Source organism: Manacus vitellinus, unplaced genomic scaffold (assembly GCF_001715985.3).
Source record: "Manacus vitellinus isolate BGI_N305 unplaced genomic scaffold, ASM171598v3 scaffold_19_pilon, whole genome shotgun sequence".
Lineage (NCBI taxonomy): Eukaryota > Metazoa > Chordata > Aves > Passeriformes > Pipridae > Manacus > Manacus vitellinus.
The window spans coordinates 8,816,166-8,834,654 of NW_021939395.1; the positions used below are offsets into that span (position 1 = coordinate 8,816,166).

Below are 18,489 nucleotides of genomic sequence, written 5' to 3' on the forward strand. Positions count from 1 at the left end.
AATAAGCACAAATACAAAATTATTGTCAAATTCAGTTGGAATTTGGGAAGGTTTCAGGAAGGAAGCCCAGTTACCCATGAAAAGAGATGAAGAGAATGTTTACAGGAGTGAGAATGCAGAACATTACTGAAAGAGAAAGGAAGTGGCAAACTTCCAACATGCTGAGCCTTGGACCCAATTGCTTTGTGTCTGACATGATGAGTTGTTCACAGGCCTGAGTTATTCCATCACCCTTTTAGCTTAACCTTGGACACTAAGCCTCAAATCAAGTGTAAGTAACAAATTAAGGCTTGATCCTGCACTCTCAGTTCCCTTTGACTTCAAGCTGAGGAGGCAGAACAGTACTAAGACCTATATTAATGTTGATCATGGTGTCATTCCTGATGGACATCCAGTTAGAAAAAACATCAGAGAAGAAAACTGCCACAATTAGCTACTGCAGACAGACAATTTGGGACCACAGCAGAAAATGAAGCAGCAATATTTTCATTGATCCCAATAGCATCTGAGAACCTCAGAGTCAGCCTTTCCAAACTTGTTTGCATATGAGTGTTTCTGCCAACTTGTATCGACTTCTCAGTTTCAAAGGGACAGAAATTTAACCTCACAGTATTTGTTCAGAGCTGTAAGATTGCTCTGTTTTCCTGCTCTAAGTCATCAAAACTGAGTGCAACTGTAAAGAAGTCCCAACACTTCCATCAGAAAGACCTTGGGAACATACAATGTGAGTCTATTACACCTTTTTTTTTCCATTAAAGTATGGAAAGGGCCAAAACAAAATACAAACATATGGAAAAGGAAAAGTATGTAATAATCTAAACAGATTGGCAGGCTGTAACACTGGGTATTCTCTGAAGAATGACCAGAGGTTTACTACTACTAACAGGCCAAACAAACCTCTTGGTCAGTATTGATTTGACTCATGTTGTATAAAACACCCTAACAGTAGCAGTGAATAAAGACTGAAGTCTTGCTGGCCTAAAGAGGGACTGGATTTTCAGATGTGTCAGGAGGTTGCTGATGAATGGTATATTTCTCTTCCTATGCATTATTCCTACAACCTCATTCCAATACCATGTACCAGAGCCTTTTCCTCATGCAGAGAAGCCAGGTAACACATGACAACCCATGGAAAACATCTCTGACAGCTTCTTTGACAGATGTTCAAGACACACTGTTGACATTCTATTTTTCACCTGCTTGAGATTAATAATTAACCCTGATTCAGCACTGAGAATCTTCTAACTTTGTTCTGATCAGGAAAAATCATGTTCAACTATGAGATGACTAGTATCATTAAAATTCTATTTCAGAGAACTGCTGTTAAGCGATAGTTTTGCTCCTCAAATTAGGAGAGAGGATTAATAATTGAATCCAAAGACCTAGTTATATATATTTGGTGGGTTTGTTTCATATTAGGAAGAATGACTTGAGCAGAAATCCATTAAAATTTTTAGTATTCCCATGCTAGTCTAATTCTAAGCTTTTCTATTAAGTAGCACAGTCATAATGGCATTAAACAACTTAAGCAAAACCAGCACATAATTATCACTTTTAATTTAATCTTTTAGAGTGCGAATAGATACTGTACATCACTGACAATTCCTAAAGAGATTTTTCTATTCCTTCATAGCAGCTTCACAGCCTCTTGTACTGATATAAGTGACCCAAGCATGTTTAATTTTTTCCTCAAGAAAAAATCCTCAGAATAATGAGATAGCAAAGCCCAGAGGTGTAGCAATCAGCTACTGCTTTATTTACTTTGAGGTAGATTTTAAGATATGAGCAGGAACTAGGGCACCATCACCCATGGACCAGCATATCAGCATCCCAAATTGTGAGTGTACTCTCCAAATTCTGAGCATGTCAGATATGGCACATATTAAAAAAAAAGTCCCACACAGAGATATAAAGTACATGGAAGCTCTGTAGAAATGAGGGGAGAAGAGAGAAGACCATGCAGCACTGTAGCATCCCCTTGCCTCTCAACAGGGAGGTGCTGCCAGTGTGAACAGAACCAATATTCACTTCACAGCACTGCCATCCTCGGTGCCAGCCCTGCAGGGAGCCAGGAGCAGCACCGAGCATTGAAGGCTCAGGAATCCCCCAGGTGCCTTTCTCCTGGTGCCCCTTCCCACAGGATTAAGCCTCTGGCACACTGTAGATACACCACAGTGCTAAGGAGCAGTGGCACCCTGGCACTATGCATTTCTACACATTTGCTAAAGGGCTCCAGAAAGGCCCACAAAAGGCAGAGCACAGGAGTGCTGTGCTTTAGTTGTTGACAGCAGAGCCTCTGCAATAGGCTGCGGTGCAGCAGCTGCAGTAGCAGAAGGCTGTGCAAGTCACAAGTCTAAATACATCCCACTATTTCCAAACCCAATGAAAGAAACCTTACACAGGCCAGGCTGAGCCTCTGTGAGGCAACACAGCACTGCCAACATCTGTTTGAAGGAGAAAGAGGCTGAAATCTGACACATCACTGATCTCAAACTCAGCAATCTCAGACCCTGTGCGCTCTCCTCTCTTACCTGCAGTCTCTGCTTCTCGCTGCTCCCGAGCTATTGGCACTGCTCACATCCCTGTTTCCCCAGAAAGCATAAAGCTTCTACACCTGATCACAGTGCTGGAGTGACAGCAGCCCCTCCTACACAGAACAAGCTTTCTTTCAGGGGTCCTCAGCAAACACTTCTTCCCCCACTCCAGGACCAGGCGTTTCATGTCCGTGGTGCGTCTCCTCTCTGATAAATCACAGATCTACAGTTGCAGCACAAGGCTCTGAGTTCTGCTCTAACATCGTTAATAATTCCAGTTTGTTGCAAACAATCTAGCAGACATTTTTGTCTCTGCACATGCAACTCAGGAGTCTACTCTTTCAACATTGGTATTGGAAAGCAAATGTCTGCTTGGAGAATCTGATACTTCAAAACCTCCATTTCCTTGGCAAAATGAAGGGATGTCAACACTTGGTACAAGAAAGCATCTCATGGAAGCTACAGACATTCAAGCCTGTCAAATGCTCTGCTATTTCCATCCTTCCTCTTTCTCCTCTTCTCTTAGTGGGCTGATATCAACAGAACTTCACAGATCTTTCCATCTAGTAACAATAACCACTTACTCACCATAAGCCCTTTTACAATAAACACCATGCCAGGAACTTTTGTGTCTCTCCAGGCTGCACGTTGCCAAACCAAGGCAATGTTAAAAAATTTTCTCAGACGCCAGACCAGAATTCCTGTAAGCCAAAACACAAGCCTAGTCCTGTGCTGAGGCTCCACAAACTGTCCATAAATCACATCAAGGCAGTGCCAGCAAAGCAAGGTTCCCCTTCTGGTTTCTCTGTGTGCCACAGGGCTGTCTCTGTCACTGCTGCTCACAATGGTGCTTCTTAGCTATGCAATCTGACCCTGCAAAGCCATAATTTGAGACCATCATTTTCTTCAGAGGGCCTTTTTCAAATAACCCCAGAATGACAAAACCAAGCTCCTTAAAGATGCAGCAAAATCACTTCATTACTGTTTCATGCACTTTATTTTAAAGGCCTATTAAGAACCCATTCTTTCTGGTAGAATGCTATTTTCATCTCCACTTTTTTTTTCCTTTGGGAGCTTGAATATAAGATTTTCCTATCTCTGCCTTTTTTTTTTCTCGTCTGTTTCTATTTGATCAATGATAATTCTTTTTTTTCCTGTGCTTCTAAGAGAGTTGACATTAAAATGTCTAATTCCTATTCTCTTTCTGTTGTATTTGTGCATCAGAGTCATTCACAATGATGTCAGCTCAGCTCTGGGCATTGTCTCTGCTAGTTCAATTCCAGCTGAATTGTTGGAGCTAGCAGGACATTAGCATTCACTTGATTGATTTAGCATATCCAGAGAATAAGATGGGGTTTGCATTCAGCTATACACATGAAAAACTGAAGAAATTATAAAGCAATCCAAAGTTGGTAAGTTCTTTTGGAGTCACATATGTTTTGCTTCTCACATATCTTCCTGTGCTTGAGGGCACTATGTAAACAACAGCCATTTCAATGCCAAGCCCTTCCTTGACAGTGCTGATGGAAGAAAGAGGAAAGTGATTTAGAACTATTGTTTAACATAGTTAATCAATTTAACAGATTTCAAGGCTAAAAGATCATATTATGCATTATCTCCTATAAATACAGGAGAATTTCATCCTGTAGTTCCAGAATTTTGTCCAACACCCAGAGAGAACACTTTCTCAGAGGTAAATACTTCAAACTGAGTTCTGAAATTAGTATTACTTATAAAGCCACTTTTTGGCTTTAAAACTTGCTTCCTTAGTCCAGTGCCTACCCCTGTGACAAGATCTTGATGTTGTATGTGGCTCAGGATGCACATGACCTACAAGAGTTTGCATCTTTCCAGATTCCAGATTTTGAGTGTGAAACTAGAGTGAAGAAGAGGATGCAGGGCAAAAATTTCAGAAGGACTGGTTAAAGTTTGGCTCAGGAATCCATTTTCCTCCAAAAAAAATGAGCAGGGCCCCATAAAGGGAATGAAGAAATCTGGCTTTATCTTCCTGCTAACTCGAATCTCCACCTGACTATTTTATGATTTCAGAACAAGGATTCCCAAACCTTCCAACAACAGGACTGAAAACCTCAGCAGACACGTTTGTTCAATTATGCCCTTCATGGGCTGAATGAAACAGTGGAAGGACCAGGCATGTGACAGAACAGTAATACTTGGCCTCTTCTTAAAAGCTCTTTTCCTGCACTGTGTCTGTTGGTTCCAATGGGCTTTCCAGCTATTCAAGGTGAGAGTTTGCAACCTTCAGACCATAATCACACTTGACTCCCTCTTCTGATAGAATCAGATGGACAGGTAGAACCTGTGTGTTTTCCAGTAGCTTCAGCATTAAAAATATATGGGGGACGTGACAGCAAAGTCAGCTGCCCCAGTTCAAACTTACCTTTGCACTTCTCTGAATTGCAGAGAAATGTATCTTCTGATTAGGGGTTCTTTCTATATGACATACAGCTCAGCTGGTGTTTTAACTGCTCAGAAACACCTGCAATAGCTCTCCCTGGCTTCAGTTACCTGTTCTGAGTGTGTCTGTGCAGCTCTGGCCTCCCTGCTGCACACGCAGAGAGACAGATGAGTCTGCTTCTGAGACAGTGGACACTCATTTGTGATCATTAACAAGCAGTCCCCATGAAAGATGACAACTCATGTGTCAGCTGAAACATTTTGCATTAATTGGAGCAAAGTTCCTATCAAATATATTTTGATAATAGCCAATCTCTCAGGGACATTTTGCACCACACAGTGAGAGCATGTTTTATGTCTTTCCTTGGAGGCAAGAAAGAGCACCAGAAGGCAAATGCAGCTGCAGCCAGCAAAGAAAGACAAACAGAAAACAGCAGGGAAACCACTGTCTGTGGAGACAAGCAATGAGCCATGGAGCTCGTCAGCTCTGACAGCAATGCGGATCCTGGCACAGGTCTGCAGGCTCCAAAGGCTGCTATTTTTCCAGAGTGTGGTAGAGACCCTACAAAGGATCAGTAGGAAGTAAGGGATGAAACTGCTGCTAACAAACTTCTCCATGGACAGCAAGTCAGCACTCAAAGCTGAAATCTGGTGATATTCTGTATGCATACATGAGTGCATGTTCTAATACAAAACTAAAGCAAGGCTATTTGCCTTGATCACAGAGTTTTCCTGGTTCACTCCTACCGTGTGACTGAGCTTTCCTCACTTCCATCTTGGCTGTTCCTCAGCTATGACATTTGGCTGGTTCCCAGACGATGGCAGAATGACTTCAAATACTTATCTCCTGAAGTTCTTAAAAACAGTTGCTTGTAGTAATTTGAAATGGAGAGTTTACAGGAGTACACATGTCTAAAGGAGCTCCAGAATACTTAGCAATGGCTGTTGTGAGACTTTATGCATTCCTATGCCATTTCAGTCCTTTTAGCACCAACCAACAATTTCAAGCAACAGAGAAGCCAGAGAGTCTCTCTGGGTTTCTAGCATGCTTTACATGATGCTTAGACTTTCTCTTCACTTATCTGCTGCTGGATAAGAACGATGTTGAAAAGACATTAAAATGACAGTCAGGATCTGCAGCTACATTAGTCATTCTGTCAGAACACGGGAAAGAACCTCACTGAAGTCATGCAGGAAAACAATTTGTTGAAGCATCAGCTGAAGCAGCGAGTCGCAACTCACTCAAATCTCTCAAAAGTACAGGATCAAGCAAACTGCTGAAGCCCTGAAAGCCACAATTGATTCTGCAAACAGGAGATACATAAAACAAACTGAACTCGCCTCCAGTCTCTGCTGTGTGATAACAATCTGAGTGTCCACCTATTTTATACTGTAAAAGCAGTCAAGTAGGAAAATACAGGATGAGTGATGTTCCCTTAGTGCAGTGACAGAACTACCCGTACAAGCTGACAGTACTTTCTGTCACTGTGTGTAATTGGTGTTTAGTTCCACTGAATGGAGCCATTCTGGACATGCACTGATCCAACCAAAGTAACTATTTTGTAGCCTTTTTTCCTGAACCTTGAGCAATGCATCCCCAGGCCCAGAAGAGTTAAGCAATTGATGGTCTTACAGATCTTTTTGCCAAAGATAACATCCTTAAGCCTAAGTCTACGGTACAGCCATGAGCCTAAAAAAAACATCCTTACCTGAATAACTGAGGCATCTGAGGAACCCAGACAGATGCCAGAAAAGCCAGAGCAGCTCAATTGTAAACTGACTTAAATAAAATCCGCTAAATTCTTCCAACCAGGGCATACCTTACAATATAGGGAAAACTCATACAGGACTTTATCCTAACCCCTGTGGTGGCCTAAGGGTACACCACTATCAGCTAATAAAGAGATAAAATATGTAAAACCTTTATTTTTTCCCCAAGAGGGTGGTGGAAAAGGGATCAAACTGTTGGTCAGTGATGCTTTTTCAAATCAGATGTCACCTGTAACTTCTCTAGAGACAACGTGTAGAAAGAGATTTGGACAATCTGGAGCTCAGGAACAATTATCACTAAAGAAAAGAAAGAGTAGAAAATAAAATTTTGGCTTTACTCTAAATATTAACCATATTACCATGCTTGAAGCACATTGTATTGTAGTATAGTGTTATGTTAATTGTATTTATTGGAAATTTAGGGCAGTATATCCATGATTTGAACCTGGATGTACCTGAGCTATTGATATACCTGAGCTATTGATATATCTGATATCATATGATCCTGGATACACTGGATATATTTGGATATATTTGATCCTGGGTATGGTTTAGCACCTTTGTTGGGGTCCCTCCTCGGAGGCACCAGATCGAGCTGTTTCTGTGTTACCGTGCGGTGAATAAAGTGCTTCATGGAACGAGACATCTGAGACTCTGCTGTGTGAGGAAACCTGGGGTCGAGCCGGTGAGGAAACCTGGGATGTGCGGGGGGAACCAAAGCGGGGGTACCTCGGGTCACCGGAGCCGCCGCGGTCCCAGCGGTGACCGTGTCCGGCATCGGGAGCGCGGCTCCCAGAGCGTCTCGGGGACGGTCAGACTGGTAAGTTTCTTTAACAACCGCGCCGGCACAGCCGGGTTGGCGCTTCTCCCCGGGGGACACCGGGGACACCTGAAGGGGGGCGGGCGGGGCGCAGTGAGGGGAGGGCTCCGCGAGGGCGCTCCGCGAGGGCGCTCTCGCGAGGCGCTCCGCGTCTGAGGGCGCTTCCGTCGAGGCGCTCTCCGCGAGGCTTGCTCACGCGATGGTTCGCTCCGCGAGGGCGCTCCGCGTAGGGCCGCTCCGCGAGGTGCGCTCCCGCGAGGTTTTGCGCTCCGCGTTTATTGGTTTTTGGCTGCTTCCGTTCTGATGTGGCGGCTCCGGCGAAGGGCGCTCCGCGAGGGCGCTCCGCGAGGGCGCTCTCGTCGAGGTTTTGCGCTCCGCGAAGGGCGCTCCGCAGAGGGCGCTCCGCGAAGGGCTGCGGTACCCCCCGCTTCGTCCGCCAGCGGCGCCTCGTCCGTCCGCCGGGCGCGCAGCGGGGCCCAGATGCGGGCCCGCGCGGCGCTTCCCGGCGGCGTCAGGAAGGCGGCGCGCGCTGGCTCCGGTGAGCAGGGGCCGGGGGCGGGCCGCCGGACCAATTGCGGGACGCGGGGGCGAGGGGGGCGAGGGTTTGGTTTCCAGGGGCTCCGTGGGAGGAGCGGGCGGGGCCCTTGCTCTCATGGAGCGCCTCCCCGGGAGCGCGCGGGCCGCGTGTGGACCGGCGGGGCCGGATCCTGCGCCATCCCGGCGGCCGAGGGGGGCCGGGGCACAAGGCTCCCCCCGCGGGGTCTGTGGTACCGTTAGCGGTACCCAGAGCTGCGACAGGGAACCTCTTTATTGCCACCCGTTCCGCCGGCCCTGTGCTGGTGCGGGAGGTCAGGGAACTGCAGCTGGGTTTGTAAATTGGAGAATGAATTAGAACCGTATGGGCTAGTGCTCTGGTGCACTTAATTCCTGTAAGGTCTCACGGTGCGTCTCTTTCCTAGGAAAAATGATTTCTGAAAGCAGCTCCTTCGTGAAGGGCATGGTGCTTGGAGGAGCCTTCTGCATGTTGGTTACACTGCTGGGGCACATCAAGGTGGGGCACGGGACCAAAGCACGGGACCACGAGCACCATCACATCCAGGCTCCTGACAAAGAGGATGTCTTAAACCTTTCTGAGGGTGAACGTATGGAGCTTAGTAAAAGTATCCGTGTTTACTGTATCATCCTTGTCAAACCAAAAGATCTTGGGCACTGGGCTGCAGCAAAGGAGACCTGGAGCAAGCACTGCGACAAGGCAGAGTTCTACAGCTCTGAAAATGTCAAAGTGTTCGATTCTGTGGCCCTCAACACAAAAGACATGTGGGTGATGATGAGAAAAGCTTACAAGATAACGTATGAACGCTACAAGGATGAATTCAGCTGGTTCTTTCTTGCGTATCCAACAACATTTGCTATTGTTGAAAATCTCAAGTACTTCTTGCTGAGAAAAGACCCCTCTCAGCCTTTTTACATCGGCCACGCCGTGAAATCTGGTGACCTCGAGTACGTGGATGGCGAGGGAGGAATCGTCTTAAGCATCGAGTCACTGAGACGACTCTCCAGTGTTCTTGAAGACCCCAACAAGTGTCCGGAGCAGGGAGGTATGATCTGGAAACTCGCCGAGGACAAGCAGCTGGCCATCTGCCTGAAGTACACGGGGGTGTTCGCTGAGAACGCGGAGGATTCGGAAGGAAAGGACGTCTTCAACACCAAATCCGTGGGCGCCCTCATCAAGGAGGCCATGGGCACCCACCCGCAGCAGGTGGTGGACGGCTGCTGCTCCGACATGGCCATCACCTTCAGCGGGCTGAGCCCCAACCACATGCACGTGATGATGTACGGGGTGTACAGGCTGCGGCCCTACGGACACACCTACAGCGATGCCCTCGTGTTCCTGCCCCCGGAGGGCTCCGACAACGACTGAGGTGCCACCAGGGGAGGGGTGGAGTCGGCTCACCTCGAGACACTCGTTGGTACCGACACGTGCTGGTACTGCTGTACAGGTTGTTTTTGCACACTGAGGGTTGGGGAAGGTCAACTTCAAAAGTGGAAGGAGAAATTTTTTTTTTCTAAATCTTTTATACAAAAATGCTTCTGGCTTTTGACAGAGCCAGAGTGAAATGATAAAGAGAAGTTGTTAATGTTTATAATGAAAGGGAATTAAGTTTATAGGGGGGGTTTGTACATGTAAATATTTATTAATGAAAATTCAAATGAAGTTTAGTCTACTCTTACAAATATATTTTTGCAAGACTTTGATTCTCTCAGTTCTTCCAGGCATTTCTAGAATGTCTTTTTATCTTTCTAAAATATACCAATAAAACTGACTACAGATTCAGTCTCAAAGACTAACTTTAAGATGTTTCTTTTACTCTCAACTACACAATAGCTTGAGCTACACTGTTTTATCAGTTGCTGCTTTATGTACAGCCTCCTAATGCAGTAAGGAATTATCAGGAAGCAAGGTGGCAAGAAATCCTTTAGGAAGTTGCAGCATAATCATATCAAGTGCCCTTTGGACTGCTGTTTCTAAGCAGACAAAAGAAAGAGATAACTGTATTTGAGTAAGTATTAATGTGGTCAGGGAGCCTGTTTGCACAGGAGTAATTGCTCGTTTAAAACTTCACTCCACCTATAAGTGTATTAGAATAAAGGTTTGGTGTTATTTCCACTCATGTTAGTGGTGCTAATAGTGTTTACAAGGAAGTAGATGGTTAATTGTCAGTTAAAATGTAGTGTAGATACATTTACAGAGGCTTTTAACATGAAGATGCAGAAAGAACAGCACGTGCTTGCACTCCCACCCTTGGAATTTTATGTTACACAGGTAACACAACAAAACAACCTGCAGAACTCCCCCATACTGGGGTGGGTGGGGAGGTGATGGGGTTTGGGTTTGTTGTTACAGTTTTGGGGTTTGGTTTTTGGGTTGGGGGTTTTTTGGGGGGGGTGGGAGGAGGGCACAGGGGTGGTGGTTGTTTGGTTTGGTTTTTTTGGTGTTTGGGATTTGTTTTTTTTTTTATAACTGAGGCTCAAGTTACTGGGTCACACTCCCTTCCCCTCACAGCATGTGCAAATAAACAGCACTTCAGTATTCACTCCATTTAGAATTCACTGACCTGAAGTAGGTGTTTCAAGACTTAAGGAAGGTGCTACATCTATCTGCTACATCTGGGACTATCACAGGCCTTGTTGGTACTACAATATTCATAAAACACTGGAGAAGATGGTGTTATCTCACCTTTAACAGACCGTTTGTGACACCCTACCCTGAGCTGCAAGGGGGCAGGTGGGAAAGTGAAACAGCTGCTTCAAATTGTTGAGAATATCCACATCTTGTTTTTTTTGTTTTAAGCATCAGGTCCTTCCTTTTTGACAAGAAAGGTAAGACAACTGCTGAGACCCCCTGACAAGCTCCCACAGCTCAGCTGTTTCAGAATGTGTAAAAGGTGAGGCAAGATGCACCTTCTCGTCCTGTCAGAGCTCAGCTGAAAGAGCAAGACAAATGTCCATGATTGCTGCTAAAACTTATATAAAACCTGTATTTTTGATGTTTTGCTAAACTGATAAACAATTTAAGCCTGATTTGACTTGTATCTTCTTACAGAATAATTTATAAAGGTTAGACCCACTGTTGGGAATACTTTGACACAACCAGATGAAGAAAGTAAAATTTTGATTTCAGTGTTTCTGATATTAAAGACAGTTCTGACCCCCCCATAGCAACAGCAGTCATAGGAGAAAGGATGGCAGTGAACAATTCAAATGAGAATAAATCTCATTTGTCACAGATTTGAGAGGTACTGTAAAACAACAGGAGGAGACAATGCAAAGGGAAAAAGCCACAGAACACAAGGCTAGCTTGTTTTACACGGAAAAAAAAACAAACAGTGAAGCACAAATTGATTTCACACAGCACTAACCAGGAATTAGTACATTTATAGTGGGACCTTTAAGATGCATAAAAATGTCCATCAGCATTCTGAAGTTCTGAGGTTTGATGAAACTTCTGCTACACTGCTTAAATTTTGTCTTCCTACATCGATAGTTTCAGATTTACCCTGCCATTTTCAGAAGTACAGTCTCGTAAACAATCTTACAGGAGAAATTTTAAAGTAGCACATACTAGGTAGTATATTTCATCTCCCACATTTTAATTTGGCTTTAGAATCAGATGGAGAACTCCTTGGCCACTCTCTTCTGTGAAGGTCCCAGGGTGGGGAAACCAAACATGCAGAACAGCACCGAGACAAGGCACGGGCACACAAAATTACATTCTGCCATTGCACAGTGCATGTGTTAGAATAGAGACTTGAAATATTAACAAATGCTCCCAGAGACAGTTACGAGTGGTAGACCTTAAGGTTTCCTTAGTTTATTACATGATTCCATTTTTCCATAGGCATAGCTTTGGGTCTGCAGTTGCTGACCAAAGGGTTGGGTTATCCAGACAAACACACAGTGCTCCTGAACCCATTCCCTAGCTGCAGGTACGTGTGGCAGTGTGCACAAGCTGAGATCTCTTGAAGTTCCACCTGAAGAAGCTGCTCCTGGCTACACTGATAACCATGGTTTCCTATCATGCCTTTATCTAACAGTGATTTTGCTTCTGCTCCTAAAATAAGGCAGCAAACAGGGAGTAGAGAGCGTCAGGCACCGGGGTGGCACACGCTCCCTTTGGAGCCTGCCCACCACTACTATAAACTCCACTACAAAGAGAGCAATCTCAAAGTGTTGGCAGGTAGAAATCTGAACATAGCTATAGTCTTCAGATATGAACCAGCATAGAAGAGTTTCTAGTCCACATATCAGTCTAAATTCATAAATCCTATACAGATAAATGCATATTAAAAAAGAGAAAATCCTTAAGTAAAATGAAGTTAATGCTGTTAATAAGTTAAAAAATAATGTCAAAAAAAAATGATTTCTCCACATTCCAGAAACACGTAGACTAACAAGATGTTAATCAGAAGAAAAAATCTGAAATGTTTCAGAGGTTTTAAAAAACTGTATTTATATTTCACATACACTTTATATTATTCTTTTAGAAGAGCACAAAAATGTAAACATTTCTTGGCTTTTTCCTCCTTTCTGTTTGAAATAGTCTACTCACAGTCCATGCAGAATCTTTCCACCAGGTATCTTCAGTCACTGAAGACTTAGGTTTAAGACAGAACAAAATAACTGTAATAAAAAGAAATCTAGAAAACTATTGTAGCCTAACAGTACTTTTGCATTCACGTGATTTATTTAGCATAGCCACAGAACAAAATAATTTGTACATTCAGTCACATTAAAAACAAGGAATTACAAAGCAGTCCACATTTAATCTAAGTGCATTCCTTTGGAGTAACAGTTCCTTTTGTTTCATTTGTATGTCTTCATATGCCAAAGGCCATCATTTAAATAGTGGATATTTTCAATACCAATCCCTTTGTTGACCTTCTCACTGTGGAAGGAGGAAAAAGGTACAAAAGTATTAGATAGGTGAAATATTAGAGCAGTATAAAATATAATATTTAAAGTAGAAAATGCAGCATTTGTAAGCTGGAAGGGGAAAAGCTAATAATCACAAAATCATTATCTTCAACTGCAGGTGGACAAGAAACAATATTTGTTATTACATTTGCCCACATTGCTGACTGATAAGAGGACAATATTTGCCTTCCACATTTTGTCAACAGCCTTCCACAGTATTTTTGCTATTTCTTTGTGGGAGACAGTTCTTCAGACTTCTGCCACTTTCTTTAATTTTAGCATTTCTCTACCAAAGTAGCACAGCAGTTGAGTCTCCCCCTCCCAGCACAGGAGGTGGTACAACATGACAGGAATGTGAAATTTGACAAGTTCTGGTTCCAGGTGTGCCACCAACACAATCAAACACAGGTGAGTTGCCTTGCTGCTGGTTGCAGGTCATCTACCCACTTAAGAAAGAATTAAAAATACTAAATTTATGTGCCAAGGACTTGCAGCATGTTACAAACATACCATCCTCCATAGTATTGACTCTGTATCTTTTCAGTCATGTCATGTTTTAAAAATTTTTAGTCTGTGTGTCTGCATTGAATTTGTGTTTAGCATTTTTCCAGTACATTATTCCACCAAAAAAAAAAAAAAATCTAGTTTTGTCACAATAAACAAGACAAATCTCATCATTCTAGGAGTGAGAACAAGTTTCATTCCCCTGGAGAATATAATTTACTGTATTTACACCAAGTGTTCTATTACTTACACAGCTTGTCCAAAAGTAATCAGGAAGGAAAATGCTGCTAGCCCAGAATTAACACATTAATTATCGTAATCACACCGAGAGACCGCAATCACACTGTTCCACAATTTTCTGGTTTAACCAATGTAACACAAAAAACCAGCCAACAGCCTACAGAGATCAGTATCACTTTGTTTTCCTCTCCAGTTCATCATAATTCTCACAGGAACAGGATATTCAGCTGCAAGGTTGCTGAATTTAAATTAGGGTTAGGAACACATAACCTCGGCTTGCAATGCTCACAGCATATCACTGCACACTGAGGGCTGGGACACTTCAGTAGCTTTTCTTTCTGCTTACTCTTAGAGTATTTTGAAGCACTACAAAGAATCCTGAGAGATATAATTTCTCAACAGCTACAGCAGGTCCAAGTCCAGGTTGCTCCAGTCCCACTCTATCCCTGTCCTCTGTTACACATTCCCTCTCTCCCTTGTGCTGCCACCACTATGACTTGGGACTGCAGAGTCACCCAGCACAGGGGATGATCCTGCTGAGCATTATCCCCACAGAAGAGAGTGACTTGTTGTCATCAAAATCAGCTTCCTCACTGCCACAAATGGCACACAGGGCTGGGACCAACCAGCCCAAACCCGCTGGGTGCCCCTCACATCCTGCTGCAAGACCTTACAGAACTTAAAATGACAAGGTGATTTAGCTACTTAAAATATTGCACTATGTGAAAGCCAAGAACAACTAGCACCCATTTCCATTTTCTATCCCTTTTCCTTCTCAAATAATTTTCAGTTTATCCCCTGAACAGACCTCAACATTTCACAAAAAGCTCAGATAAGCTAGTCAGCACATCAAGCAGGAATGCTGCGTGTGGGTACAGGGCAGGCCACAGAGGAAAGCCCAGACAGGCAGCCAAACACCAGCATGACTTCAGTCTCCCTGTCCCTGCACACAAAAATCACTTCAACATTTTCAATCCTCTCAAATCCAAACTGCATCTCTTGCCCAGCTCAGGCACTTGATACAAATATTTCTTTGTTCAACAAGATCTTTGACAAAGTATGATCAGAGCTCTAGAAATACTAACATTCAGCAGTAATACTAATGCTGTGCACCTTAAAATTCATATTCACATGAAATTTGATTCCAAATAAGTACAGAAGACATTCCCTGCCTACTCTTCTCTCCAATCACCAAAACAAAATCTTAAAAAACTCTGTACTTGAACAGCATGTGCTGCAACAGTGATGCAGTAACCTTGACAGTGGTGCTTATATTGCAAACTAACATTAAGAATAATGACATGGGACAGGTTATATTTCAATTTTTAAAACACTTACATGTCCTCAGCTGACATCTTCATTACTCCCACACATAATGCATGTTGTTTTCCCTCTGCCATTATTGCCTACAAATTACTGCTAAGGAAAACAGATTTCTTTTTAAACTATTTCAGAAAAGGAAAAGCAATATGAAGAAATTACTTCCAAAACACTTTCAAAAGCCCACGTTGAACTTTTACCCTTTTAGTAATTCTAAGGCTGCAGCTCTTAAAGATAAACAAAACAATGCACTGCATTTAACAACTGAATCACAGTGTGTAGAACAAAGCATGTATTTATGAACTTGGAACAGCAATTACAGAAAAAAAAAACCTCCCAGCACCACACTCCATGTCTTCCTTTGTGCCTATCACAGAGATGACAGTCTCTCCTTTCTGGAACAAAATGGCACATGTTTGTGGGGCCATTTCAGATTCCAAGGCACAGAAGAACTGGGACACAAATTTAAAAAAACAGAAGTACTGAAATCAGATGTGTCTTTTTCAAAGTCTAGCAACACATGGTGCCAACAGCTGATCTTTTCCTACAGCATCTATCTAACAACACAAGCAGCACAGCATGGTGTTATTAATGCTGTATTTGCTCAGGGTTTCCTTTCTCAGTAATATAATGAGGAGTGAATTAGCACTTTCCTCATTTTACACTTGCTAACTTCATTAGACACAGAGAGCAAGTCCTGACTACAGTAAAGCTGATCCTTCACATCTTTCCAAGTTCCATAGGAACAGGAAAGAATTCTTCCTTAACTGAAGGGAATAAAAGATTGACTATGGAGGCAGGGGACAAATTACACTGCACCTCATCTACTTTTACAGTTCTGCATAAAATCACCAAGGAGCTCCACTTACCAAGGAGATTAATGGAACAGCAGCCCACCCAGCAGTACAGCAGGAACATCACAGTAAGTAAAAAAATAAGAACAATGCAACCTTGCCAAATAACATCTAAACCTCTGCAGCTCTTTTCTGGTTGCTAGTTATTTCCTGAAATCCTATTAAAATCCAAAGTAATCCAGATTATGATCAGCTGAGAATACAAGACCGGAATTTAACTGGTCTCCCAGCAGGCAGTAACTCAGAGAAGGATACAACGACAGTATCGACAGCAGCAGGGTAAAGCTTTGCTCCAGGAGACGTCAGGCCAGGGCACATTATATTGGCTCCACTTAGGACAAATTTAATGGCGCCTTTATCAACCTGCTGATGTGGCAGAATAAATGGGTCTGGGAGGGGAAAGATACAGCATTACAGTTAATACAGGAAGATGACAACAGGAATAACTCATTACCAAGTCACTTTAGAGGGGGCAATTAGATACACAGTGTGCTGTGAGGGCAGGAAGTCTGACAATCACCAGGGCTCCTGCTGGGCTGTACTGTCCAAAAAGGACACAACTGCTGTCCCAAAAGGACACAAGTGCTGTCCCAAAAGGACACATCTTTTACCTGAGAATCAGAGGTAACCCAGCACTAGAGGCCTATGCCTCCTGCACATTCACAGACCCACATACTGAGTAACAATTTTAACAAGTTCCCACAAGGAAATTAATCTCTCAAGTGCTCAGATACTCAGAGGCCTTAAAAAAAAGAGATCCCAAATCCCTCAAATGTACTCTTACAAATTAACCTAATATGAAAGAGAAACAATTTAATGTTAAGAGGACAAAACAGGCAAAGATGGACAAAATTCATGAAAGCTGTCAGCTCTCCAAGCCATCCTTCAAGTGCAGGCACCCTCCTGAAGTATTTCCAGCACTGAGATTTGACTGAATAACATTTTTTGGGATTCAAATCAGAGTAACACAATCAAGCAGAACAGCAAGAAAAATAATGCAACAGTAAATTGTAAAAAGTAAAAAGCATGCAGCCTAAGTTCCTACAGGAGGCAAGTACACATTACATCCTTAAACCCACTACAGATCACAAAATATTTTTTTCATCCTTCTCTTCCCAGCACTTCCACCCTCAGAAAACTTACATTTGTGAAGCAACCTTAGCGTGGGGTAAAAAATCCCTTCTCTTTGCCTGAAGAACAGCAACTCCCCATTCACAGTGAGGATTTCTATATGTTCATGACTGCAAGATTAAAAAACAATTATTCCAATAGCTACTTAAATCCTTCTACAGTTTAAATGAAATATTTCACTTCACAGAGTCTGGTCTATCTTGGCACCTGAGAATTAAGACAGTCAATTAGCAAGAAAATATAAAAATAAAAATATTATCTTTTTGCACAGCTTATTCTTCAACAGTGGTCTCCTGCTCACTTCCTTCCCCTTTAAAAAAAAAAACTACAGACAAAATGCACAAATTGCATTTCTTTGGAGTTTTGGAATGCAGTGTAAGGGGCGGATAAGGAGAAAGGGTCAGCAAAAACGTACTAACCCTTTATCTAGAAAAAAATTAAATAGCTGAGATAATATATGGAAGCCCAAAAATTGTAAAAAATGTTACTGGAAGGTATCCAAACAAGTCTGAACTTCCATACCCATAAAGCTGAATGTTTCCCTTCAACAACAGGCTAATCCTTGGGCAGTCCCTGAACACACTGCACGTTCACTACTAGGCAGCAGTTTTATGTTCTTCAAGCATCCCACAACAGCAAGTGCCTTCAAGAGCATGATGAGCACATGTAAACTTTCTGGTTTGGCCATAACTTGGACTATTAGCTATTAAGATATGATAGGTGCCTTTCAAAAACAGCAGGTTCATCTACTCTACAAAGTCAACACATAAAGGAAGCACCTTAAAAGCAAAGTTCAAGAGAGAAGAAACTTACCATCTTACGATTTTAACTGGGTCTTTCTTTGGCATGATTTGGTTTAGCCATGGTTCAATAACAGGAAACTGGTCTATCAGTTGATTCTTGATACCTTTAATAACTGAAGTCTTCAGCTGGATGCAGTTCGATACATTCTCCTTTTCATCAAATCTGTAAAGTGAGTGAAAGTTTTTCAGAAATGCACAATTTCCTGCCTGAACAATGCTGTATTTGCAGCATTCTTCAGAAATGTTTATATATTCAATATAGAACAGCACACCAACTGTCCAACTTTCAAATCCAGGATTTCATGAGACTTAAATTTGTCTCCTGGGAACACTGGGCAGAGGGATGGTAGGGGTGCCCCACTAGCAGGCTGTCTTCATCCCTAAACTTTGTGGATATCTCCACAAAACATGTGTTTAGCCTCACAGACACACCCTGGCACACGGTGTTATTTCACTCAACTCCAAGAGCACTTTGCTGGCAACACAAACGCCCAGAGCCCTGTTGGGATGCGAGCCCCTCACCTCCACCACACAAGCACGAACGGCGCTTTGTGCCACCCCGAAGTTGAGACAACTTAATGACTCAGCTCCCTCCGGAGGGTTTCCCATTTAACAACCGA

At 43.0% G+C, this 18,489-nt stretch overlaps 2 protein-coding genes across 2 annotated transcripts in view; one reads left to right on the top strand and one right to left on the bottom strand.

The window, feature by feature from the left end:
• Nucleotides 1–7,507: 7,507 nt before the first annotated feature.
• Nucleotides 7,508–10,372, top strand: C1GALT1C1 (C1GALT1 specific chaperone 1). The gene is made up of 2 exons (XM_008930679.2): nucleotides 7,508–7,542; nucleotides 8,502–10,372. Exon 2 carries the CDS (start codon nucleotides 8,507–8,509, stop codon nucleotides 9,461–9,463), a length of 957 nt encoding a protein of 318 aa, XP_008928927.1. The 5' UTR covers nucleotides 7,508–7,542; nucleotides 8,502–8,506; the 3' UTR covers nucleotides 9,464–10,372.
• Nucleotides 10,373–12,527: 2,155 nt separating this feature from the next.
• The window catches only part of MCTS1 (MCTS1 re-initiation and release factor), a 7,991-nt gene continuing 2,029 nt past the window's right edge, over nucleotides 12,528–18,489 (bottom strand). The window contains exons 3-7 of the mRNA XM_029959189.1: nucleotides 17,880–18,152; nucleotides 17,079–17,176; nucleotides 16,191–16,324; nucleotides 15,100–15,167; nucleotides 12,528–12,988 (exon numbers count right to left, since the gene is read on the bottom strand). Coding sequence (XP_029815049.1) covers nucleotides 12,907–12,988; nucleotides 15,100–15,167; nucleotides 16,191–16,324; nucleotides 17,079–17,176; nucleotides 17,880–18,152 — 655 coding nt within the window. The 3' untranslated portion in view covers nucleotides 12,528–12,906. The remainder of the gene's footprint in view (nucleotides 12,989–15,099; nucleotides 15,168–16,190; nucleotides 16,325–17,078; nucleotides 17,177–17,879; nucleotides 18,153–18,489) is intronic.